The following is a 26,946-nucleotide window of genomic DNA, read 5'->3' as shown; positions in this document are numbered from 1 at the left end:
ACAGGAGCGCGGATGGAGGAGTGTTTGCCTCACTCTGCCTTGGCGTATGTTTCTCACTCTGCCTCTCTTTCTCTCCCCTCCCCCCCTCCCCCACCCCTCTCCGGCAGATGCCGTCGCCGCGGCGATACCAAACGGGGGCTCCCGGACCCCCGCCGCGGCGGCCGGGACGTCCTCCACGCCCGGCGGGTCTGCCGCGCCCAAGAAGCCGCGGAGAAGTGCCCAGAAGCCGCCGGAGGGCGAGGCCGGCGGCAGTCAGCAGGCGGGAGGTGACGGCCAGGGTGAGTGTCACGGGGAGAGCGTGCAAACTCCCGACGAGCGACCCGAGGCAGGAATCGAACCTGGGTCCCTGGCTGCCGGGAGGCAGCAGCGCTGACCGCTTGTGCCGGCTCCAGAAAGCCGGGCGGCGGAAGGCCGAGCTGGAGCCAACCCTGTGTGCGTATTCGTTTCCTCTGAGCGCCTCCTCCCAACCCCAACCGGCGCCGTTTCGGCCTGCACAGTGTCCGTGGGGGTTTGCACGTTCTCCCCGTGCTCGCGTGGGTTTTCTCCGGGTGCTCCGGTTTCAAAGAACAAAGAACAACCCAGCACGGGAAACAGGCCCTTCGGCCCAACGAGCCCGCGCCGCCCCATCGCCCTACACCTATTCTACCCTGCGTGTCTACGAATGGGACCCTACTCAGTCAGATTCAGGGGAGAAATAGTGTCAATTTGGTGGAAACCGATTAGCCTAAGAGCACATCTTTGGGGGTGTGGGAGGAAACCGGAGCGCCCGGAGGAAACCCACGCAACCACGGGGAGAATGCGCAAACTCCCACAGACACAGGCCCAAATCCATGTGTCTGCACAGCTAGCAGTGCTAGTCACTGAGCTGTTGCGGCGCCCGTCTACCGGTCCAGGATCAAGCACACACACCGACATGAAGTACTAGGCCACTCCTGGACTTCCAAGAGCAGCCCACGCACGACCCGCCGTGTGCATGCCCCTCGCTTGACACGAGGTGGACCTCCACCTGTGGAATAAAGACAAAAAATATTAATCATACAGCCTGCCCTTCCGGTGTCTCCCGAGGTTTAACCCTATTTAATAGCCCCTACCATATCCCTCCATTCTCGTTTCACTCATGTGCCTATCTAACTGCATCTTAAACGAGTCCAACGTTCCTGCCTCCACCACCCTACTCGGTAGCGCATTCCAGACCCCCACAACTCTCTGCGTAAAGAACCTTCCTCTTACCTCCAAATTATACCTCCCCCCCCTCACCCTTAAGTGATGACCTCTCGTGTTCGTACCCAGTCTAGGGAGCAGTCTCTCACTATTAACTCTATCTATTCCCTTCAGTATCTTATATACCTCTATCATGTCCCCTCTCAATCTCCTTCTTTCCAAGGAGAATAGCCCCAGTCTCTTCAATCTCTCCTCGTAACCCAGTCCCCCCATGCCAGGCAACATCCTGGTAAACCTCCTCTGCACCCTTTCCAGAGACTCCACGTCCTTCCGGTAATAAGGTGTGACAAATTGTCCCTAAATTAGCCTCCCCTCAATCTGGTTTCCAACGTGGAGTGCCGTAAGCGTAGACAAGGGTCACGGGCGGAAGAGGGGACTCACAATGTCGAAATGGCGGCGCGGGCTCGTTGGGCCGAAGGGCCTGTTTCCCCGAGCTGTGTTGTTCTTTGAATTCAGGGGGCCGGAGACAAGCGCTCAGCGCCTGCCCGCGATTCACACAAAAGTTTGGGCAACAGGGGGGCCTGGAGGAAGAGGAGAAGTGATGATTTTGCAGGAGGAGGGGAGGGAGGAAACAACGCGGGACCGATTGGATTGCGTCGCGGAGAGCGGACGGCCTGTTTGAAACGGCGGCGGGCGCTTTTTGCGACGGGCCCATCGTCTGGGCGGACTTTGACAGTCAGTGTTTCCCTCGCTCACCTCTTTTCCCCCCCCCCTTCCATCTCGCCCCCCCCCCCCCCTCAGAAACGGTGAAGACGGTGATCGTCAAAGGGAAGGCGGCCGTGGATTCGGAGTGTCAGGCGAAGCTGGGCAAGGTACTGCGCCGCTGCCGGTGGGGTTAAAACAACGGGAGGGCGTTGGGAATAACCTTTGCAGAACTCCCTCCTGGGCTCACCGATGCCCACTCCCGCTGCTCCAGCTCAGAGCGTCATTTGATTTGGCTTGGTTTGATTTGATTTATCGTCAGATGTACTGGGACTAAGAACATAAGAAATAGGAGCAGGAGTAGGCCATCTCGCCCCTCGAGCCTGCCCCGCCATTCAATAAGATCATGGCTGATCTGAAGTGGATCAGTTCCACTTTCCCACTTTCTCCCCATAAACCCTTAATTCCCCTGTCTATCAGAAACCTATCTACCCGTAACTTAAACACATTTAACGAGGTAGCCTCCACTGCTTCAATGGGCAGAGAATTCCAAACATTCACTCCCCTCTGAGAGAAGAAGTTCCTCCTCAACTCTGTTCTAAATTGACTCCCCCTTATTTTGAGGCTGTGCCCTCTAGTTCTGGTTTCCTTTCTAAGTGGAAATAATCTGGAACATAGAACACTGCAGCACAAACAGGCCCTTCGGCCCACAAGTTGCGCCGATCAGATCCCTACCTACCAGGCCTATCTATAACCCCCAATCCCATTAAATCCCATCTACTCATCCAGAATTCTCTTAAAAGACCCCAGCGAGTTCGCCTCCACCGCCACCGACGGCAGCCGATCCCACTCACTCACCACCCTCTGAGTGAAAAACTTACCCCTGACATCTCCTCTGGTCCTGCTCCCCAGCACCTTAAACCTGTGCTCTCTGCTTCTACCCTGTCTAGCCCCTTCATTATCTTATGTGTCTCTACAAGATCCCCCCCGGCCCCCCCCCACCTCAGCCTTCTAAACTCCAATGAGTACAGGCCCAATCTACTCAATCTCTCCTCACAAGCTAAACCCCCTCATACAGTGATGCAGTGAAAAGTATTGTTCCTTGCATGTGATACGGACAAAGCATACTGTTCATAGAGTACACAGGAGAGAAGGATCTGGTTTGATTTATTATTGTCACGTGTATTACTGTACGGTGAAAAGTATTGTTTCTTGCGCGCGATACAGACAAACATGCACAGTGGTTGGCACTGCCGCCTCACAACTTCAGGGACCTGGACTTGATTCCCGGGTCGGGATACTGTCTGTGTGGAGTCTGCACGTTTCCCCCGTGTCTCCTTCGGGTGCTCCAGTTTCCTCCCACAGTCCGAAAGACGTGCTGGTTAGGTGTCATTGGCCATGCTAAATTCTCCCTCAGTGTTACCCAAACGGGTGCTGGGGTGTGGCAACTAGGGGATTTTCACAGTAACTTCATTGCAGTGTTCATGTACTTGTGACGTTAATAAATAACCTTTAAAACTTTACCTAGAGAAGGAAAGGAGAGAGTGCAGAACGTAGCGTTACGGTCATAGCTAGGGTGTAGAGAAAGATCAGCTTAATGCGAGGTAGGTCCATTCAGAAGTCTGATGACAGCAGGGAAGAAGCTGTTCTTGAGTCGGTCGGTACGCGACCTCAGACTTTTGTAACTTTTTCTTTCCTGATGGAAGAAGGTGGAAGAGAGAATGTCCGGGGTGTGTGGGGGCCCTTAATTATGTTGGCTGCTTTTACAAGGCAGCGGGAAGTGTAGACAGAGCCAGTGGATGGGAGGCTGGTTTAAGTGATGGATTGGGCTTTGTTCATGACCCTTTATAGTTTTTTGCGGTCTTGGACAGAGCAGGAGCCCATACCAAGCTGTGATACAACCAGAAAGAATGCTTTCTATGGTGTGTCTGTAAAAGTTGGTGAGAGTCGTAGCTGACATGCCAAATTTCCTTAGCCTCCTGAGAAAGTAGAAGCGTTCGTGGGATTTCTTAACTATACCGTCCGTATGGAGGGACCAAGACAGGTTGTTGGTGATCTGGGCACCTAAAGACCTGAAGCTCTTGACCATTTCCACATCGTCCCCGTTGATGTAGACAAGAGCGTGTTCTCCTCAACGCTTCCCAAGCCGATGGCAATCTGCTTCATTTTGTTGACATTGAAGGAGAGATTATTGTTGCCGCACCAGTTCACCAGATTCTCCAACTCATTCCTGTACTCTGTCTCGTCGTTGTTTGAGATCCGACCCACTACGGTGGGTTTGAATTTACGGTGAATTTGGCCGCGCGGGTGTATAAGGCGTGTAGTAGCGAGCTGAGGGCGGATGATTGTGGAGGAGGCGTTGTTGCCTATCCTTACTGATTGCGGTCCTTACTGAGTTAGGAAGTTCAGGGCCCAGTTGCAGAGGGAGGAGTCGAGGCCCAGGCCACGGAGTTTGGGGGTACAAAGAACAACGCAGCACAGGAAACAGGCCCTTTGGCCCTACAAGCCTGCGCCGCCATTTCAGTGCTTGCCCTCTTCTACCTATGACCTTTGTCTACGCCTATTGGACCCCACAATAAAGGTGTGCAAATTTGGAGAATTATAACCAGATTGAGGGGATGCCTAATTTAGGGACAATTTGTTAACACCAGTCAGCCTAAGAGCACGTCTTTGGGGCATGGGAGGAAGCATAGAAACATAGAACATTACAGCGCAGAACAGGCCCTTTGGCCCACGATGTTGCGCCGACCAGTTACAAAAACAATGACCCACTAGCCTAAACCAATCCCTTTTCGTCCATAAACCTATCCACAGATCTCTTAAACGCCCCCAAACTAGGCGCATTTACAACTGCAGCAGGCAGGGCATTCCAATCCCTCACCACCCGCTGGGTAAAGAACCTACCCCTGACATCCGTCCTGTAGCTACCCCCCCTTAATTTAAAGCCATGCCCCCTCGTGCTAGCTTTCTCCATCCGAGGAAGAAGGCTATCACTGTCCACCCTATCTAAACCTCTAATCATCTTATATGTTTCAATAAGGTCCCCTCTTAGCCGCCTTCTTTCCAACGAAAACAACCCTAAATCCCTCAGTCTCCCCTCATAGGACCTCCCCACCGTACCGGGCAACATCCGGGAAACGGGAACACCCGGAGAAAACCCACGCAAGCACGGGGAGAATGTGCAAACTCCCACAGACAGACACTGGCCCAAATCCGTGTGTCTGCACAGCAAACAGTGATAGTCACTGAGCTGTCATGTTGCCCGTCAAATGGTCCGGTTTTAAGCGCACACTAACGACGTGAGGCGCTAGGCCAACCTCGAAGCAACATCCAAGAGCAGCCCTCGCACGACCCACCGCGTGTACGCCCCTTGTTGGAAGGCAAGGTGGACCGAATCGCCTGTGGGTGTTAAAAAAGAAAGACATCGGTCAACACACGTGAGATTCGTTCGGTGTTGAAGGCTGAGCTGTATCTGTAGATCTGTGACCGCTCTTTCACCTCCCTTGGCAGGCGCACGTCTACTGTGAGGGGGACGACGTGTACGACGCACTCTTAAACCAGGTAGGTGCAGCATGGTGGCAGGGTTGCAGAACCTCAGTGGATCTCTTGCCCCGTGGCAATGCTGACATCCAGACTGGAGACTCTTGTCAGTTTGCTCTCCCCCCTGCCCCACCCCACCCCACCCCACCCCACCCCACCCCCCCCACACTCAGAGACACAGTTGCAAATTCCACTCCCCACTCTGGAGGCATGGGCCCCCTCCCTATCTGTCCGGGGTGTGTGTGGGGTCCTTAATTATGCTGGCTGCTTTTCCCGAGGCAGCGGGAAGTGTAGACAGAGTCAGTGGATGGGAGGCTGGTTCAAGTGATGGATTGGGCTTTGTTCATGACCCTTTTATAGTTTTTTGCGGTCTTGGGCAGTGCAGGAGCCCATACCGAGCTGTGATACAACCAGAAAGAATGCTTTCTATGGTGTATCTGTAAAAGCTGGTGAGAGTCGTAGCGGACATGCCAAATTTCCTTATTCTTCTGAGCAAGTAGAAGTGTTCGTGGGATTTCTTAACTATACCACGGACACGGCGCGGTGCCCCGCAGTACGATCTGGGCGGCGCGCTGGTTAGTGCCGCTGCCTCACAGCTCCGAGGACCCCGGCTGGATTCCCGGCTCGGGTCACCGTCTGTGCGGAGTCTGCGCGTTCTCCCCGTGCCTGCGCGGGCCTCCCCCGGGTGCTCCGGTTTCCTCCCGCAGTCCGAAAGACGTGCCGGTTCGGGCGCGTTGACCCGAGAAAGGTGTGCCGGACTGCGGTGACTGGGGGAATTTCACAGTAACTTCGTTGCAGCGTTAACGTAAGCCTTGCTTGTGACGAATAAGTAAACTTTAAAAACTAGTGCCAGCTAGTTCCCAGTGTCGTTACTGGGCCTGGGATGGTGAAGGGGGGGGGGGGGGGGGTGGGGGGGCGGGGGCGACACGCTGTCAGGAGGTGCCCCTCTTGGGTGCAACGTGAAAACTGGAAGCCCCATCTGCTCTCTCGCTGCTCCCCCCCCAAACCCACCCACCCCAAAGCTCCTGTTGAACGAGGAACAGATGTTGCTTTGCTCCTCCTGCTCCTCCTCCTCCTCCTCATCCTCCTCCTCATCCTCCTCCTCATCCTCCTCATCATCATCCTCATCATCATCATCATCCTCATCATCATCCTCATCATCATCATCCTCATCATCATCCTCATCATCATCATCATCTCCCCCCAACATTTATCCCTTGGTTAAAGACGCTTGTGGCTTCTACCGTTGTGGGATCTTGCTATGCACCCTCGCCAGGACACTGACCGCTGTTGGAATGTCCAGAGCTCCAGGGCGTGTTCTGAGGCCTTGTGAAAACCCGTGTCTTTTTTTTTACTTTCTCTTGTTAATAGGCCGGTGATGTATGGTTTCCCCCCCCCCCCCCCCCCCCCCAAAGCGGAGTTTGCGTGTTGTCCCCGTCTCTGCCTGGGTTTCCTCCGGGTGCTCCGGTCTCCACGCACAGTCCAAAGACGTGCGGGTTAGGTGGAACGGCCCCTCGGCCTCGGGAGGATTTGCTGGGATAAACGCGCGGGGGGGTAGGGCCTGGGTGGGATTGTGGTCGGTGCAGACTCGATGGGCAGAATGGCCTCCTCCTGCATTCTAGGGATTCTTCGATCCTTGTACCCTGAGGGGATGCGATGGGGTTTAGCTACCGGGACGAATAGTCCGCCGGCGGGAGAGATGAGAGCACAGTTGAAGGGTTAGAAGTCTACCGTTTGGCACGGTTAGCACAGTGGGTTAGCACTGCTGCTTCACAGCTCCAGGGTCCTGGGTTCGATTCCTGGCCTCGGGTCACTGTCTGTGTGGAGTTTGCACATTCTCCCCGTGTCTGCGTGGGTTTCCTCCGGGTGCTCCAGTTTCCTCCCACTGTCCAAAGATGTGCGGGTTAGGTTGATTGGCCGTGCTAAGAAATTGCCCCTTAGTGTCCAGGGATGCTTAGGTTAGAGGGGATTAGTGGGTATAATATGTAGGGATAAACGCATGGGGGGGATTGTGTTCGGCGCAGACTCGATGGGCCGAAGGGCCCACTTTCCGCACTGTGGGGTTCGACGATTCATTTTATGAGGGAGCTGAGGAGGGAATTTCTTCCCTCGGAAGAGGGTCGGTTTGTGGGATCCTCTTTCCCCCGGAGGAGCAGCGGAGGCTGCAGGACACTGAATATGTTCAAGGCCCGAGTTAGAGAGATTTCCCCATCGACAAGGAGGGGGGAGAGGGTTATGGGGGTGGGAAACAGTGGAGTTTGAGGCTCACTGTCAAATCAGTCACCGTCGTATCAAATGGGACAGCAGGCTCAGTGGGCTGAGTGGCCTACTCCAGCCCCTGAGTTCTTGGCAAGTGTGAGGTGGTCCACTTTGGTAGGAAGAATGGTAGGAAGGACTATTACTTACGTGGCGAAAAACTGCAGCAGGCGACGGTGCAGAGGGACCTCGGGGTCCTTGTGCATGAGTCGCAAAAACCCAGCTTGCAGGTGCAGCAGGTGGTCAGGAAGGCGAATGGGATGCTGGCCTTCATAGCGAGGGGGATTGAATATAAAAGTAGGGAGGTCTTGCTGCAGCTGTATAGGGCATTGGTGAGGCCGCAGCTGGAGTACTGTGTGCAGTTTTGGGCGCCGCACCTGCGCAAGGATATTTTGGCCTTGGAGGGAGTGCAGAGGAGGTTTACTAGGCTGATACTGGAGTTGAGGGGGTTGAGCTATGAGGAGAGGCTGAATAAACTAGGCTTGTACTCGTTAGAGTTTAGAAGAATGAGGGGAGATCTCATTGAGACGTATAAGATGATGAATGGGATGGATAGGATAGAGGTGGAGAGACTCTTCCCGCTCAAAAAAGACAGTAGGACTAGGGGGCACAGCCTCAAGATAAAGGGGGGGCGGTTTAGAACAGAGTTGAGGAGGAACTTCTTCACTCAAAGGGTGGTGAATCTCTGGAATTCTCTGCCCGTTGAAGTGGTGGAGGCTGCCTTGCTAAATATTTTTAAGAAGCGGGTTGATGGGTTTTTGATAAGAGAGGGGATTAAGGGTTATGGGGAGAGGGCGGGAAAGTGGAACTGAGCCACGACAGATCAGCCATGATCTTATTGAATGGCGGGGCAGGCTCGAAGGGCCAGATGGCCTACTCCTGCTCGTATTTCTTATGTTCTTATGTTTTGTTTGCTACTCTTGAGGAGGAGGAGGGCCACTTTGTTTTAAATTTGTTGATGGGGTGTGGGTAATCGCTGGCTGGGGCGACGTGTGTATTGCCCACCGTGACAAAGAAGGGGAGGTTGATCTCCTCTCTGAGAGCTAACGCCCGACCAGCCAAAGAGGAGTGCCTCCCTTCCTAATCCGTTAGAGCGTGCGTGCGTGAGATCACCCTGAACAACGTCAACGTCCTTCCACAGACGAACCTGCAGTTTAACAACAACAAGTACTACATCATCCAGCTGCTGGAGGACGACGCAAAGAGGAATTTCAGCGTCTGGCTGCGTTGGGGCAGAGGTGAGGCCCCCACCCCTCACTCCCTGTTATCATGAGAACCCCTTCCCCCCCCCCAAACACCGAGACTCGGACCACCTGCCTTCCCATCCTAATAAGAACATAAGAAACAGGAGCGGGAGTCGGCCATCTAGCCCCTCGAGCCTGCCCCGCCGTTCAATAAGATCATGGCTGATCTGTCGTGGCTCAGTTCCACTTTCCCACTCTCTCCCCATAACCCTTAATCCCCTCTCTCATCAAAAACCCATCAACCCGCGTCTTAAAAATATTTAGCGAGGCAGCCTCCACCACTTCAACGGGCAGAGAATTCCAGAGATTCACCACCCTTTGAGTGAAGAAGTTCCTCCCCAACTCCGTTCTAAACCGCCCCCCCCTTTATCTTGAGGCTGTGCCCCCTAGTCCTACTGTCCTTTCTGAGCGGGAAGAGTCTCTCCACCTCTATCCTATCCATCTCATTCATCATCTTATACGTCTCAATGAGATCTCCCCTCATTCTTCTAAACTCTAACGAGTACAAGCCCAGTTTATTCAGCCTGTCCCCATAGCTCAACCCCCTCAACTCCGGCATCAGCCTAGTAAACCTCCTCCGCACTCCCTCCAAGGCCAAAATATCCTTGCGTAAGTGCGGCGACCAAAACTGCACACAGTACTCCAGCTGCGGCCTCACCAGTGCCCTATACAGCCGCAGCAAGACCTCCCTACTTTTTGATTCGGAGGTCGGGTTTTATTTCAGAACTTTGTAACTCGCTGATCTGATTTGATTTATTACTGTGTGCAGTTTTGGCCCCCTTCTTTGCGGAAGGATGTATTGGCCTTTGGAGGGGGCGCAGAGAAGGTTCACCAGGCTGATACCGGAGATGAGGAAGTGGGGGGGGAGCGGTTAGCTTATGAGGAGAGATTGGGCCTCTACTCATTGGAGTTTAGAAGGCTGAGCGGGAGGGGAATCTTATAGAGACTTAGAAGGGTCTAGACAGGGTAGAGGCAGAGAGATTCTTTCCACTTAGAAAGGAAACAAGAACGAGAGGGCACAGCCTCAGAATAAGAGGGGGGTCAGTTCAGAACAGAGTTGAGGAGGAACTTCTTCTCCTAGAGGGTGGTGAGCCTCTGGAATTCTCTGCCCATTGAAGTGGTGGAGGCTACCTTGCTGGATTTAAGTCACGGGTAGATAGATTTCTGGTAGACAAGGGAATTAAGGGTTGTGGGGAGAAAGCGGGAAAGTGGAACTGATCCACTATCAGATCAGCCATGATCTTATTGAATGGCTCGAAGGGACTGGGTGGCCTACTCCTGCTCCTATTTCTTATGTTCTTATTACTCTCACCTGATGGTTTACAGTAAAAAGTATTGTTTCTTGCGCGCTGTACAGACACAGGGTGACACAGTGGTTAGCGCTGCTGCCTCACAGCACCAGGGACCCGGGTTCGATTCCCGGCTCGGGTCACTGACTGTGCGGACTCTGCACGTTCTCCCCCCCCCCCCCCCCCCCCGTGTCTGCGTGGGTTTCCTCCGGGTGCTCCGGCTTCCTCCCACGCACAGTCCAAAGATGTGCGGGTTAGGTAGATTGGCCATGCTAAATTACCCATTAGTGTAAGGGGGACCAGCGAGGGTAAATGCATGGAGTTAGGGGCATAGGACCTGGGTGGAATTGTGGTTGGTGCAGACTTGATGGGCCGAATGGCCTCCTTTCTGCGCTGTGGGATTCTATGTTCTACGATAACAAAGCATACTGTTCATAGAGCGCATCTGTCTCCCCTCCGCCAAAATAGTTTAAACCTTGCCGAGTGGCTCGAGCAAATCTCCCCACCGGGATATTAGCCCCCCTCCACTTCAGGTGTAACCCGTTTCCTGTGTGCTATACAGACAAAGCATACCGTTCATAGAGTACTTAGGTGAGAAGGAAAAGGATTTGATTTATTACCGTCACGTGTATCGGGATACAGTGAAAAGTATTGTTTCTTGTGCGCTATTACAGACAGAGCATACCACTCATAGAGTACAGAGGGGAGAATGAAAAGTATTAGATTTATTATTGTCACACGTATTGGGGTTCGGTGAAAACAGAGAGGCAGAGTGGGCAAGAGCCCCTCTCTCTCACTCTCTTTCTGCCCCTCCCGCTCCCCGCTCCCTCGCCCCTCCCCCTCCCGCTCCCCGCTCCCTTGCCCTTCCTGCTCCCCCCCTCGCCCCTCCCGCTCCCCCCCTCGCCCCTCCCACTCCCTGCTCCCTCGCCCCTCCCGCTCTCCATGTGCCACATGATGGGGTTAGGGGAGAAGTGGGGTGTAGATAAGAGGGGGGGAGAGAGAGAGAGAGATTGGAGGGGATGGGCACTGGCTGTACAATAAGAAACCTCACTCTCAAATGTGACACAATCTCACCTTGTCTCCTCAGTTGGCAAGGCCGGACAAAACAACCTGATCTCCTGTGGAACTGACCTGAATAAAGCCAAGGAAGTCTTTGAGAAGAAGTAGGTCACACTTTTTGGGATGATGATTATTAAAAAGTGGCAAAGAACTCGCTGAAACTAATAGCTGTATCCACACTGTGACCATCAAAAACCTTAGCCACGTGGCTGATACGAACTGAACACCTCCTTCCACAAGCCTGAGAATGTATTTAGCTCCCTCCACACTGTCCCCCCATCAAACACTCCCAGGACAGGTACAGCATGGGGTTAGATACAGAGTAAAGCTCCCTCTACACTGTCCCCCCATCAAACACTCCCAGGACAGGTACAGCACGGGGTTAGATACAGAGTAAAGCTCCCTCCACACTGTCCCCCCATCAAACACTCCCAGGACAGGTACAGCATGGGGTTAGATACAGAGTAAAGCTCCCTCTACACTGTCCCCCCATCAAACACTCCCAGGACAGGTACAGCACGGGGTTAGATACAGAGTAAAGCTCCCTCTACGCTGTCCCCATCAAACACTCCCAGGACAGGTACAGCACGGGGTTAGATACAGAGTAAAGCTCCCTCTACACTGTCCCCATCAAACACTCCCAGGACAGGTACAGCACGGGGTTAGATACAGAGTAAAGCTCCCTCTACACTGTCCTCCCATCAAACACTCCCAGGACAGGTACAGCACGGGGTTAGATACAGAGTAAAGCTCCCTCTACACTGTCCCCCCATCAAACACTCCCAGGACATGTACAGCACGGGGTTAGATACAGAGTAAAGCTCCCTCTACACTGTCCCCCCATCAAACACTCCCAGGACAGGGACAGCACGGGGTTAGATACAGAGTAAAGCTCCCTCTACACTGTCCCCCCATCAAACACTCCCAGGACAGGTACAGCACGGGGTTAGATACAGAGTAAAGCTCCCTCCACACTGTCCCAGCTGTGTGTCCGCCGCAGTCTTTTCTTTCGACACCAGGCTGCCTCCCCAGAGGTTTTTTTGCCAGGTCCCTTGTGAACGGATGAAATGCTCTGGTGGGTGTCCGTGACTGCAGTCCAGGTCGGGAGTGATGGGAAGTGCCGGCGGGTGGGGCTGGGTCTCTCTGGAGAGCAGAATCGCGGACAGACTGTTTGCCCCTCTCGTTTTCCCCCCCTCAGGTTCCTGGACAAGACGAAGAACAGTTGGTCCGGGAGAACGTGCTTTGTGAAGGTTGCCGGCAAGTACGACATGCTGAGCCGGGATTACAGCGGTGATGCCCCTGGTGACCAGGTGAGTGACCGCTGTGTTTGAGTCGTCATAGAATCCTTACGGTGCAGGAGGAGGTCGTTCGGCCCATCGAGTCTGCACCAACAATAATCCCAGCCAGGCCTTATCTCCACAACCCCATTAGCCCTCTAACTAGTGCATCCTGGAACACTAAGGGGTAACTTAACCTGACCTCTCTGCCTAACCCGCACATCTTTGGACTACATAGAAATCATAGAAACCTACTATACAGAAAGAGGCCCTTCAGCCCATCGAGTCTGCACTGACCACAATCCCACCCAGACCCTACCACCATATCCGCACATATTTTACCCGCCAATCCTCTCTAACCTATGCATCTACCGTCAATTTAGCACGGCCAATCAACCTAACCCGCACATCTTTGGACTGTGGGAGGAAACCGGAGCACCCGGAGGAAGTATTTTGGCCCTGGAGGGAGTGCAGAGGAGGTTTACTAGGCTGATACCGGAGTTGAGGGGCTTGAGCTATGAGGAGAGGCTGAATAAACTAGGCTTGTACTCGTTAGAGTTTAGAAGAATGAGGGGAGATCTCATTGAGACGTATAAGATGATGAATGGGATGGATAGGATAGAGGTGGAGAGACTCTTCCCGCTCAGAAAGGATAGTAGGACTAGGGGGCACAGTCTCAAGATAAAGGGGGGGGGGGCGGTTTAGAACGGAGTTGAGGAGGAACTTCTTCACTCAAAGGGTGGTGAATCTCTGGAATTCTCTGCCAGTTGAATTGGTGGAGGCTGCCTCGCTAAATATTTTTAAGACGCGGGTAGATAGGTTTTTGGTAAGAGAGGGGATTAAGGGTTATGGGGAGAGGGTGGGAATGTGGAAATGAGCCACGACAGATCAGCCATGATCTTATTGAATGGCGGGGCAGGCTCGAAGGGCTGGATGGCCTACTCCTGCTCCTATTTCTTATGTTCTTAAGTCCACGCAGACACGGGGAGAATGTGCAAACTCCACACAGACAGTGACCCGAGCTGGGAATCGAACCCAGGTCCCTGGAGCTGTGAAGCAGCAGTGCTAACCCACTGTGCTACCGTGCCGCTACTGGACTGTCCCTGGCCACTGCTTTCGGGCAGTGTCCCTCTGCCTATCCAAATGCATTGTCCACAAGCCAGGAGTGTGAGGAAATACTCCCCACTTGTCTGGATGGGTGCAGCCCTCAAGAAGCTTAACACCATCCAGGACAAAGCAACCCACTTGACGGGCGCCACATCCGCAAACATTCAGTCCCTCCACCACCGACGCTCAGTAGCAGCAGCGTGTACTCTCTACAAGATGCACTGCAGCAATTCACCAAAGATCCTTACTCAGCACCTTCCGAACCCACAACCACTTCCATCTAGAAGGACAAGAACAGCAGACACGTGGGGAAACACCACCACCCGCAAGTTCCACCTCCGAGCCCCACTCACCGTCCTGACTTGGAAATAAAGCAATTCCTTCACAGTCGCTGGGTCAAAATCCCGGGATTCCCTCCCTGACGGTATTGTGGGTCAACCCACAGCACGTGGACTGCAGCGATTCAAGAAGGCCTGGGAGGGGATTGTGCTTGGTGCAGACTCGATGGGCTGAGTGGTCTCCTCCTGCACTGTCAGGATTCTGCACGGGTTTCCTCCGACCTTTCTCCCAATCCGGAAGATATGCAGGTCAGGTGGATTGGCCATGGTTTTATGCACCAGGTTACGGGTGAAGCAGTGTGGGCCTGGGTAGCGTGCTCTTTCGAAGGTTCGGTGCGGACTCGATGGGCCGAATGTCCTCCTGTACCATAGGGTTCTGCGATGTGGAGTTGCCGGCGTTGGACTGGGGTGGGCATGGTAAGAAGTCTCACAACACTAGGTTTAAGTCCAACATGTGCTGATTTGCTGATGACAATTTGCTGATGACACCAAAGTCGGAGGTGTGGTAGATTGTGAGGAAGGGTGTCATAGTCTGCAGGGAGACTTAGATAGGTTGCAGAGCTGGCGAGAGGTGGCGGATGGAATTTAATGCGGAGAAGTGTGAGGTAATTCACTTTGGTAGGAGCAACAGATGTGTCGAGTATAGGGCTAACGGGAGGACTTTGAATAGTGTGGATGAACAGAGGGATCTAGGTGTATGTGTACATAGATCCCTGAAAGTTGGGAATCAAGTAGATAAGGTTGTTAAGAAGGCGTACGGTGTCTTGGCGTTTATTGGTAGGGGGATTGAATTTAGGAGTCGCAGCGTAATGTTGCAACTGTACACTACTCTGGTGCGGCCGCACTTGGAGTACTGTGTGCAGTTCTGGTCCCCACATTACAAGAAGGAACATAGAACATAGAACATTACAGCGCGGAACAGGCCCTTCGGCCCACAATGTTGCGCCGACCAGTCTTATTTTTAAAAAAAACATTGACCCACTAATCTAAACCAATCCCTTTTCGTCCATAAACCTATCCACCAATCTCTTAAACGCCCCCAAACTAGGCGCATTTACAACTGCAGCAGGCAGGGCATTCCAATCCCTCACCACCCTCTGGGTAAAGAACCTGCCCCTGACATCCGTCCTATAACTACCCCCCCTTAATTTAAAGCCATGCCCCCTCGTGCTAGATTTCTCCATCCGAGGAAACAGGCTATCACCAGCCACCCTATCTAAACCTCTAATCATCTTATATGTTTCTATAAGATCCCCTCTTAGCCGCTTTCTTTCCAGTGAAAACAACCCCAAATCCCTCAGTCTCTCCTCATAGGACCTCCCCTGCATACCAGGCAACATCCTGGTAAACCTCCTCTGCACCCTCTCCAAAGCCTCCACATCCTTCCTGTAATGTGGGGACCAGAACTGCACACAGTACTCCAAGTGCGGCCACACCAGAGTTGTGTACAGTTGCAACATGACGCTGCGACTCCTAAATTCAATCCCCCTACCAATAAACGCCAAGACACCGTACGCCTTCTTAACAACCTTATCTACTTGATTCCCAACTTTCAGGGATCTATGTACACATACACCTAGATCCCTCTGCTCCTCCACTCTATTCAAAGTCCTCCCGTTAGCCCTATACTCAACACATCTGTTATTCCTACCGAAATGGATTACCTCACACTTCTCCGCATTAAACTCCATCCGCCACCTCGCGGCCCAGCTCTGCAACCTGTCCAAGTCACCCTGCAAACTTCGACACCCTTCCTCACAACCTACCACACCTCCGACTTTGGTGTCATCAGCAAACTTACTAATCCACCCAACTATACCCTCATCCAGATCATTAATAAAGATTACAAACAGCAGTGGCCCCAAAACAGATCCCTGAGGCACACCACTCGTAACCGAACTCCATGATGAATAATTACCATCAACCACCACCCTCTGTCTCCTATCTGCTAACCAATTCCTGATCCAAGTACCTAAATTACCACCAATCCCATACATCTGCATTTTCTGCAGAAGCATACCATGGTGAACCTTATCAAACGCCTTACTAAAATCCATATATACCACATCTACTGCCTTACCCCTATCCACCTCTTTGGTCACCTTCTCAAAGAACTCAATAAGGTTAGTAAGGCACGACCTTCCCGCTACAAAACCATGCTGACTATCTCTAATCAATTCATTACTCTCCAAATAACTATAAATCCTATCCCTAATAATTCTTTCTAAAACCTTGCCCACTACAGAAGTAAGACTCACTGGTCCGTAATTCCCAGGGAAGTCTCTGCTCCCCTTCTTAAACAATGGGACAACATTCGCTGTCCTCCAATCTTCCGGTACTATACCAGAGACCAACGACGACCTGAAGATCAGAGCCAGTGGCTCTGCAATCACCTCTCTTGCCTCCCATAGAATCCTAGGGTAAATCCCGTCTGGACCAGGGGACTTATCTATTTTCAACCCTTCTAGAATATCCAACACATCCTCTGTATCAACTACAATACTTTCTATTTTACACCCCTTCACCCCAGTGACCTCCTCGGCTACATTCATATCGTCCTGCGTGAACACCGAAGAGAAATAATGGTTCAATGCCTCTCCAATCTCTTCCGGTTCCACACACAACTTCCCCCTACTGTCTGTAACTGGCCCTAATCTTGCCCTAACCAACCTTCTGTTCTTGACATACCTATAGAACGCCTTAGGATTCTCCTTAATCCTATCAGCCAAAGTCATCTCATGCCCTCTTCTAGCCCTTCTTAACTCCCTCTTCAACTCCCTCCTAGCCAATCTAAAGCTTTCTACTGCACTACCCGAGCCCTCAAGCCTCATCCGAACATAAGCCTTCTTCTTCTTCCTAACCAACAAATCAACTTTTTTTGTGCACCACGGTTCCCTAGCCCTACCAATTCCTCCTTGCCTGACAGGGACATACCTATCACAGACCCACAGTAGCTGCTCCTTGAAAAAACTCCACATTTCAGACGTTCCTAGTCCCTGTAATCTCCTAGTCCAACCAATGCTTCCTAATTCTCTCCTAATGGCCTCATAATTACCCTTCCCCCAGCTAAAACTACTGACCTGTAGATGTGGAGGCTTTGGAGAGGGTGCAGAGGAGGTTTACTAGGATGTTGCCCGGTATGGTGGGGAGGTCCTATGAGGAGAGACTGAGGGATTTAGGGTTGTTTTCGTTGGAAAGAAGGCGGCTAAGAGGGGATCTTATTGAAACATATAAGATGATTAGAGGTTTAGATAGGGTGGATAGTGATAGCCTTTTTCCTCGGATGGAGAAAGCTAGCACGAGGGGGCATGGCTTTAAATTAAGGGGGGGTAGCTACAGGACGGATGTCAGGGGTAGGTTCTTTACCCAGAGGGTGGTGAGGGATTGGAATGCCCTGCCTGCTGCAGTTGTAAATGCGCCTAGTTTGGGGGCGTTTAAGAGATCTATGGATAGGTTTATGGACGAAAAGGGATTGGTATAGGCTAGTGGGTCATTGTTTTTGTAACTGGTCGGCGCAACATCGTGGGCCGAAGGGCCTGTTCTGCGCTGTAATGTTCTATGTTTCTATGTTGTGTTTCTATGTTTGTTTGGTAACGCGAGCTTTTGGAGCACTGCCCCTTCATCAGGCGAGTGAAGAGTTCAGTTCACAAACAGGGTATGTATAGACAGAAATTCTTGTAACTGAGTTTGTGTCCATATGTACCCTGTTTGTGAACCAAACTTCACTCACCTGGTGAAGGGACAGCGCTCCGAAAGCTCACGTTGCCGAATAAACCTGTTGGACTTCAACCTGGTGTTGTGAGACTATAGGGTTGTATGAACCTGGAATGCGTTGGCCAGCAGGAGCGATGGAGGCGAGTTTAACCCAAGCTTCCAAAAGCAGAGAGGGAAGTTTCGTCAGGCTGCCGGGGAAGGCGCAGGCTGGAGTTAGGATGAGATGAGCTTGCACTCACAAGGAGCTAGGATGGGCCTGAGAGGAAGAATGGCCTGCTCTTCCACTTGGACTCTGTACGGAACGTTGGTTAGGCCACATTTGGAGTACTGCGTCCAGTTCTGGTCGCCGCACCACCCAAAGGACGTGGAGGCCTTGGAGAGAGTGCAGAGAAGGTCTACCAGGATGTTGCCTGGGACGGAGGGTCTTAGCTACGAGGAGAGATTGGGTGAACTGGGGTTGTTCTCCCTGGAAAGACGGAGGATGAGGGGAGACCTAATGGAGGTGTATAAAATTATGAGGCGTATGGATAGGGTGAACGGTGGGAAGCTTTTTCCCAGGTCGGAGGTGATGAACACGAGGGGTCACAGGTTCAAGGTGAGGGGGGGCAAGGTTTAACACAGATATCAGAGGGACGTATTTTACACAGAGGGTGGTGGGGGCCTGGAATGCCCCGCCAGGCAGGGTGGTGGGGGCGGACACACTGGGATCGTTTAAGACTTATCTGGATAGCCACATGAACAGACCGGGAACGGAGGGATGCAAAAGAATGGTCTAGTTGGACCAATGAGCAGCGCAGGCTTGGAGGGCCGAAGGGCCTGTTTCCTGTGCTGTACTGTTCTTTGTCCTTCATGTTAGCGAGTCTTTGTGGGAGGAAAGGACGCTGTTCCTGTCAGCTGTGTTGTAAGTCTATCAGCAAGGGCAATAAGGAGAGAATCATAGCACCCTGCAGTGCAGAAAGAGGCCCTTCGGCCCATCGAGTCTGCACCGAACACAATCCCACCCAGGCCCTACCCCCATATCCCGACATATTATACCCACTAATCCCTCTAACCTACACATCCCTGGACACTAAGGGGCAATTTCTTGGCATGGCCAATCCACCTAACCCGCACATCTTTGGACGGTGGGAGGAAACCAGAGCACCCGGAGGAAACCCACGCAGACACGAGGAGAATGTGCAAACTCCGCACAGACAGTGACCCGAGCCGGGAATCGAGAGGTTGGAGAAGCTTGGCTTGTTCTTACTGGAGCGATGGAGGTTGAGAAGTCTACAAGATTATGAGGGGCGTGGACAGAGTGGAGAGTCAGAAGCTTTTTCCCCAGGGTGGAAGAGTCAATTGCTCGGGGGCACAGGTTTAAGGTGCGAGGGGCAAGGTTTAAAGGAGATGTACGTGGCAAGTTTTTTTAAGAGGGTGGTGGGTGCCTGGAACTTGCTGCCGGGGGAGGTAGTGGAAGCGGGTACGGTAGTGACTTTTAAGGGGCGTGTTGACAAGGACATGAATAGGATGGGAATAGAAGGACGTGGTCCCCGGAAGGATAGGAGGTTTTAGTTAAATCGGGCAGCATGGTCGGTGCGGGCTTGGAGGGCTGAAGGGCCTGTTCCCGCGCTGTAATTTTCCTTGTTCTCTTTGTTTCTTCGCTGAGCCGACTGACTGACTGACTACCTGATGGACGTGTCTGTGTTTCAGGAGAGTGGGAAGGTCGGGGAATCGGCCAGGGCCCCTGCCACGGAGTCCAAGCTGGACAGTCGGGTTCAGGAGCTGATTGAGCTGATCTGCAACATTCAGGCGATGGAGGAGATGGTGGTGGAGATGAAGTATGACACCAAGAAGGCTCCACTAGGTGGGTGCCGGGACTGGGCTTCGACGTGCAACGTGACATACGTGGAGGTGCTTGCAAATGGTTTTGTTTGAGTGGGGAAGGAATGGCATCATCAGTAATAGACCCAGACCTCTTCCCATTCACTCCCACTGTACTCAATCCCAATGGACCCAAACCCCTTCCCATTCACTCCCACTGTGCACAATCCCAATGGACCCAAACCCCTTCCCATTCACTCCCACCGTACACAATCCCAATGGACCCAAACCCCTTCCCATTCACTCCCACTGTACACAATCCCAATGGACCCAAACCCCTTCCCGTTCACTCCCACTGTGCACAATCCCAATGGACCCAAACCCCTTCCCATTCACTCCCACTGTACACAATCCCAATGGACCCAGACCTCTTCCCATTCACTCCCACTGTGCTCAATCCCAATGGACCCAAACCCCTTCCCATTCACTCCCACTGTACACAATCCCAATGGACCCAAACCCCTTCCCATTCACTCCCACCGTACACAATCCCAATGGACCCAAACCCCTTCCCATTCACTCCCACTGTGCACAATCCCAATGGACCCAAACCCCTTCCCATTCACTCCCACTGTACACAATCCCAATGGACCCAAACCCCTTCCCGTTCACTCCCACTGTGCACAATCCCAATGGACCCAAACCCCTTCCCATTCACTCCCACTGTACACAATCCCAGTGGGCCCATTGGGGGTGACCTGATCGAGGTTTATAAAATTATGAGTGGCATAGATCAGGAGAATAGCCCAAAGTCTTTAACCCCAGGGTAGGGGAGTCTCAAACTAGAGGACATAGGTTTGAGGTGAGAGGGAAAAGGGATCCAAGGGGCAACGTCTTCACCCATAAGGTGGTGTGTGTATAGAATGAGCTGCCAGAGGAGGTGGTAGAAGCAGCAGGTACGATTACAACATTTTAACAACATTTGGACAGGTGCATGGATGGGAAAGATTTATAGAGGGATAGGGGCCCAGTGCAGGCAAATGGGACCAGTTCAGTTCAGGAAACTTGATTTAGCATGGACGGGTTGGGCCGAAGGGCCTGTTTCTGTGCTGTATATCTCTGTGACTCTAGTTGTGGACCGAAGAACACTTGCAGAAGGAGCAAGGATGGACCACTTGTCCTGCTTTGCCATTGGTTGACCTTGCCTCCAACCACCACCCCCTCCCGATCCTTTTCCCACCTGCTGTACTGTATTCCCCGATTCCCTGAAACCTTAAACCTGTTCGGACAACGGAGATTTTCAGGTTTGCTGATGACACCACCGTACTGAGTTGGATCTCAGTCACTGACGGGACGGAGTACAGGAATGAGATAGAGAACCTGGTGAACTGGTGCAGCAACAGTAATCTCTTCCTCAATGTCGACCAAACAACGGAGATTGTCATCGACTTCGGGAAGCATAGTGGGGAACATGCCCCCGTCTGCCTCAACCGGGATGAAGTGGAAAGGGTCGAAAGCTTCATGTTTTTAGGTGTCCAGATCACCAACAACTGTTCCCCACCGCTCCCCCCCCTCGACCTTTAGGGTCGAGAATTCCAAAGATTCATCTCCTTCTGAGTGAAGAAATTTCTCCCTGATTCAATTCCAAAATGACACACATGCAACACACAACACTCTTACATATATACACACATGCACTCTTACACATACACACACACACTCTTACACATGCACACACACACTCTTACATATATACACACATGCACTCTTACACATACACACACACACTCTTACACATGCACACACACACTCTTACATATATACACACACGCACTCTTACACATACACACACTCTTACACATGCACACACACACTCTTACATATATACACACATGCACTCTTACACATACACACACACACTCTTACACATGCACACACACACTCTTACATATATACACACACGCACTCTTACACATACACACACTCTTACACATGCGCACACACACTCTTACATATATACACACATGCACTCTTACACATACACACGCACTCTGTTACACATGCACACACACACATTCACTCACACGCACGCGCGCACACACACACACTCTTCACACACACATTCACACACACGCACGCGCACACACACAGACTCCACACACACAACGCACACACACACACATGCACACGCACACACACAACGCACACACACATTCACACACGCGCACACACACAGACTCTTCACACACACACTCACTCACACACGCACATGCACGCACACACACTCTCTCTCTTACACACATACACGCATGCGTGCACACACACACACACACACACACACACACACACCCCTTCCCCTCAAAGGAGTGTTAGACAATTACTTGCAAATGTGCAAAGGGGGTTACGGGGAAAAGGCGGGGGGGGGAATGGCACTAAGGCAGAGTTCTTGTTTGGAGAGCCACTGCGTTCAAGACAGGCTGAATGGCTTCCTTCTGTGGCGTAGCAATCCTATGGCATTTTAGATTCCCCGACCAGCGGTAACAATCTTTTCTTTCGTTTTTCCACGGGGTATAGGTGTCACTGGCCGGGTGCAGTGTTTGCCGCCCGTCCCTGCTTGCCCCTTGAGAAGATGGTGGGTGAGCTGCCCCTTCTTGAACCGGCTGCAGTCCCCGTGTGGTGTGGGTAACACCCACAGTGCTGTTAGGGAGGGAGCTCCAGGATTTGGACCCCAGTCACAGTGAAGGAACGGCCCAAAATTTAACGGGACATAGTTCCCAAATCGGGATGGTGAGTGGGGCTGGGAGGGGGATCTTGCGGGTGGTGTCTGCTGTCCTTCGTCCTTCTAGATATTAGAGGTGGTGGGTTTGGAAGGTGCTGTCGAAGGAGCCTCGGCGAGTCGCTGCGGTGCATCTTGTAGATGGTACACACACACACTGCGGTCACTGTGTGTGGGTGGTGGAGGGAGGGAGGGAGCGTTTGTGGATGGGGTCCCCATCAAAGAGGGGCTGCTTTGTCCTGGATGGTGTCGGACTTCTGGAGTGTTGTCAGAGCCACTCGTCCAGGCAAGTGGAGAGTATTCCATCACACTCCTGACTTGTGCCTTGTAGACTGTGGACAGGCCTTGGGGGGAGTCAGGAGGTGATTTGATTTTGATTTTGATTTTGATTTATTATTGTCACATGTATTAGTACACAGTGAAAAGTATTGTTTCTTGCGTGCTATACAGACAAAGCGTATCATTCATAGAGAAGGAGAGGAGAGAGTGCAGAACGGAGTGTTACGGTCAGCAGGAAGTGTAGACGGAGTCAGTGGATGGGAGGCTGGTTTGCGTGATGGATTGGGTTGCATTCACAACCCTTTATAGTTTCTTGCGGTCTTGGGCAGAGCAGGAGTCCACACCAAGCTGTGATACAACCAGAAAGAACGCTTTCCATGGCACCTCTGTAAAAATTGGTGAGAGTCACAACGGACGTGCCGAGTTTCCTTACCCTCCTAGGACAGTAGAGGCGTTGGTGGGCTTTCTTAACTATGGTGAGTTACTCTCCGCAGGATTCCCAGCCTCTGACCTGCTCTGGTGCCCACAGTATTTATATAGCTGCTCTGGTTCAGATTCTGGTCAATGCTACACCACACCCCTCCCCCCCGATTTATTAATTTGTGGGACATGGGTGTCGCTGGCTGGGTCCAGCATTTATTGCCCATCCCCAGTTGCCCTTGAAGTCAACCACATTGCTGTGTGGATCTGGAGTCACATGTAGGCCAGATCGGGTAAGGACGGGCAGATTTCCCCTTCCCTAAAGGGACATTAGTGAACCAGATGGGTTTTTCCGACGATGGTTTCACCGTCATCAGCAGATTCTTAATTCCTGATTTTCTTTTTATTGAATTCAAATTCCAGCATTGGGTGGCCCAGTGGTTAGCACTGCTGCTTCACAGCGCCAGGGTCCCGGGTTCGATTCCTGGCTCGGGTCACTGTCTGTGTGGAGTTTGCACATTCTCCCCGTGTCTGCGTGGGTTTCCTCCGGGTGCTCCGGTTTCCTCCCACAGTCCGAAAGACGTGCTGGTTGGGGTGCATTGGCCCATGCTAAATTCTCCCTCAGCGTAACCCAAACAGGTGCCGGAGTGTGGCGACGAGTGGATTTCCACAGTAACTTCATTGCAGCGTTAATGCAAGCCAACTTTAGAGTTTATTTATTAGTGTCACAAGTAGGTACACTGAGGGAGAATTTAGCACGGCCAGTGCACCCTAATCAGCACATCTTTCAGACTGTGGGAGGGAACCGGAGCACTCGGAGGAAACCCACGCAGACACAGGGAGAACGTACAGACTCCAGTGACCCAAGCTGGGAATCGAGCCCGGGTCCCTGGCACTGTGAGGCAGCAGTGCTAACCACTGTGCCACCGCGGTACCAGAAACAGTTGAGTAGAAATGCACAATTAACCACCGGTGGAGGATAACCATGCCTTCTACTGGCAATGCGGAGTCTGCACATTCTCCCCGTGTCTGCGTGGGTTTCCTTCGGGTGCTCAGGTTTCCTCCCACAGTCCGAAAGACGTGCTGGTTAGGTGAATTGATCGTGCTAAATTCTCCCTCGGTGTAACCCGAACAGGCGCCGGAGTGTGGCGATTAGGGGATTTTCACAGTAACTTCATTGCAGTGTGAACGTAAACCAACTAATAAGTAAACTTTACTTCGCTTCACACCGCCTGTGAGAGCACCTTCCAGCGTATTTCGGAGCAACCTACTCAGCTAAGCACCCTGTCTTGTCTCTCCCTCTCTCTCCCTGTCTAGGTAAACTCACCGCTGCCCAGATTAAAGCTGGCTACGTCTCCCTTCAGAAGATCGAAAGCTGTATCAACCGCAATGTGAGCGGGAAGGCCCTGGTTGAGGCCTGTAATGAGTTCTACACCAGGATCCCTCACGACTTCGGGTAAGGGTGTGGGCACTGGGTAAGAACATAAGAACATAAGAAATAGGAGCAGGAGTAGGCCATCTAGCCCTTCGAGCCTGCCCCGCCATTCAATAAGATCATGGCTGATCTGTTGTGGCTCAGTTCCACTTTCCCGCCCTCTCCCCATAACCCTTAATCCCCTCTCTTATCAAGAACCCATCAACCCGCTTCTTAAAAATATTTAGCGAGGCAGCCTCCACCACTTCAACGGGCAGAGAATTCCAGAGATTCACCACCCTTTGAGTGAAGAAGTTCCTCCTCAACTCCGTTCTAAACCGCCCCCCCCTTTATCTTGAGGCTGTGCCCCCTAGTCCTACTGTCTTTTTTGAGCGGGAAGAGTCTCTCCACCTCTATCCTATCCATCCCATTCATCATCTTATACGTCTCAATGAGATCTCCCCTCATTCTTCTAAACTCTAACGAGTACAAGCCTAGTTTATTCAGCCTCTCCTCATAGCTCAATCCCCGAATGTTTGCGAACCATTTTATTAAATCCCGTTCAGCGGACGCCCGGAGATGTGTTAATACCTGTTCTGAAGTGGGTAGCGTGGCAGCCAATTTGCGAGACCAGGCGCTGGCAAGGCCCACCCCCCCCCACCCTCACATTTGTTTGCTTGCCCTTCCCTCATTGCCCTTTGGACTAAGTGGCCTGCCCAAACACTTTGGAGGTTTTGTTCCCATTCCACAGAACTATCGGGCGCTGAAAGAGGCCATTCGGCCCATCGGGTCTGCACCAACTCTCCCACCCAGGCCCCTCGTCTCTGTCCAATTCCCGTAACCTTGCACATTCAGCACGGCCAATCCACCTAACCTGCACATCTTTGGACACTCCACCTAACCTGTGCATCTTTGGACACTAAGGGGCAATTTAGCACGGCCAATCCACCTAACCTGCACATCTTTGGACACTAAGGGACAATTTAGCATGGCCAATCCACCTAAGCTGTACATCTGTGGACACTAAGGGGCAATTTAGCATGGCCAATCCACCTAAGCTGCACATCTTTGGACACTAAGGGGCAATTTAGCATGGCCAATCCACCTAACCTGCACATCTTTGGACACTAAGGGGCAATTTAGCATGGCCCATCCACCTAACCTGCACATCTTTGGACACTAAGGGGCAATTTAGCATGGCCAATCCACCTAACCTGTGCATCTTTGGACACTAAGGGGCAATTTAGCATGGCCCATCCACCTAACCTGCACATCTTTGGACACTAAGGGGCAATTTAGCATGGCCAATCCACCTAACCTGTACATCTGTGGACACTAAGGGGCAATTTAGCATGGCCAATCCACCTAAGCTGCACATCTTTGGACACTAAGGGGCAATTTAGCATGGCCAATCCACCTAACCTGCACATCTTTGGACACTAAGGGGCAATTTAGCATGGCCATTCCACCTAACCTGCACATCTTTGGACACTAAGGGGCAATTTAGCATGGCCAATCCACCTAACCTGCACATCTTTGGACACTAAGGGGCAATTTAGCATGGCCAATCCACTTAACCTGCGCATCTTTGGACTGTGGGAGGAAACCGGAGCACCCGGAGGAAACCCACGCAGACACGGGGAGAACGTGCAAACTCCACACAGACAGTGTGACCCAAGCCGGGGGTTGAACCCAGGTCCCTGGCGCTGTGAGGCAGCAGTGCTAACCCACCGTGCTGGCCCACCCAGACGCGTAAACATACGAATGTACGTAATTGTAAATTTGTATTTGGAGATTGGAGAAAGTGTCCCTCGTCTGCTCCTGGAGGTTTTTAAAAAAGGAAGTCATGACTGTCACTGTTTGCTGTGCAGATACATGGATTTGGGCCGGTGTCTGTGGGAGTTTGCGCATTCTCCCTGTGGTTGCGTCGGTTTCCTCCCACACCCCAAAGATGTGCTCTTAGGCTGATTGGTGTAACAAATTGTCCCTAAATTATTCTCCCCTTAATCTGGTTTCCAATGGTGGGGTACCATAAGTGTAGACATGAGTGGAAGAGGAAAAGCACATTGTTAAAATGGCGGCGTGGGCTCGTTGGGCCGAAGGGCCTGTTTCCCTGTGCTGTGTTGTTCTTTGTTCTTTGATAGTACAGCTCTAACTCACCCATCCACCCACTCACCACCTACTCACCACCCCCAGCCCCAACCTCAGTTTCTGGCTTATTGGTGCAGTGACGTCGTTAATACCCCGCAAGGCTCCTCTGCTAACTAACATCTTAACTAACTAAGGTCTTGCTGCAGCTGTATAGGGCATTGGTGAGGCCGCAGCTGGAGTACTGTGTGCAGTTTTGGGCGCCGCACCTGCGCAAGGATATTTTGGCCTTGGAGGGAGTGCAGAGGAGGTTTACTAGGCTGATACCGGAGTTGAGGGGGTTGAGCTATGAGGAGAGGCTGAATAAACTAGGCTTGTACTCGTTAGAGTTTAGAAGAATGAGGGGAGATCTCATTGAGACGTATAAGATGATGAATGGGATGGATAGGATAGAGGTGGAAAGACTCTTCCCGCTCAAAAAA

The 26,946-nt window shown here is 52.2% G+C and overlaps 1 protein-coding gene across 1 annotated transcript in view; it reads left to right on the top strand.

Annotated features, from left to right (window-relative positions):
• Positions 1–107: 107 nt before the first annotated feature.
• The window catches only part of LOC145340597 (poly [ADP-ribose] polymerase 2-like), a gene marked incomplete at both ends in the record, with an annotated part of 33,119 nt that continues 6,280 nt past the window's right edge, over positions 108–26,946 (top strand). The window contains 8 exons of the mRNA XM_080185064.1: positions 108–278; positions 1,963–2,033; positions 5,374–5,424; positions 8,801–8,897; positions 11,280–11,355; positions 12,450–12,561; positions 19,377–19,530; positions 24,280–24,418. Coding sequence (XP_080041190.1) covers positions 108–278; positions 1,963–2,033; positions 5,374–5,424; positions 8,801–8,897; positions 11,280–11,355; positions 12,450–12,561; positions 19,377–19,530; positions 24,280–24,418 — 871 coding nt within the window. The remainder of the gene's footprint in view (positions 279–1,962; positions 2,034–5,373; positions 5,425–8,800; positions 8,898–11,279; positions 11,356–12,449; positions 12,562–19,376; positions 19,531–24,279; positions 24,419–26,946) is intronic.

Source organism: Carcharhinus amblyrhynchos, unplaced genomic scaffold (genome assembly GCF_965287045.1).
Source record: "Carcharhinus amblyrhynchos unplaced genomic scaffold, sCarAmb.v2.hapA chromosome_1184, whole genome shotgun sequence".
Taxonomy (NCBI): Eukaryota; Metazoa; Chordata; class Chondrichthyes; order Carcharhiniformes; family Carcharhinidae; genus Carcharhinus; species Carcharhinus amblyrhynchos.
The sequence above is the reverse complement of the archived record's forward strand: the minus strand, read 5'-3'. Positions and strand labels throughout refer to the sequence as shown.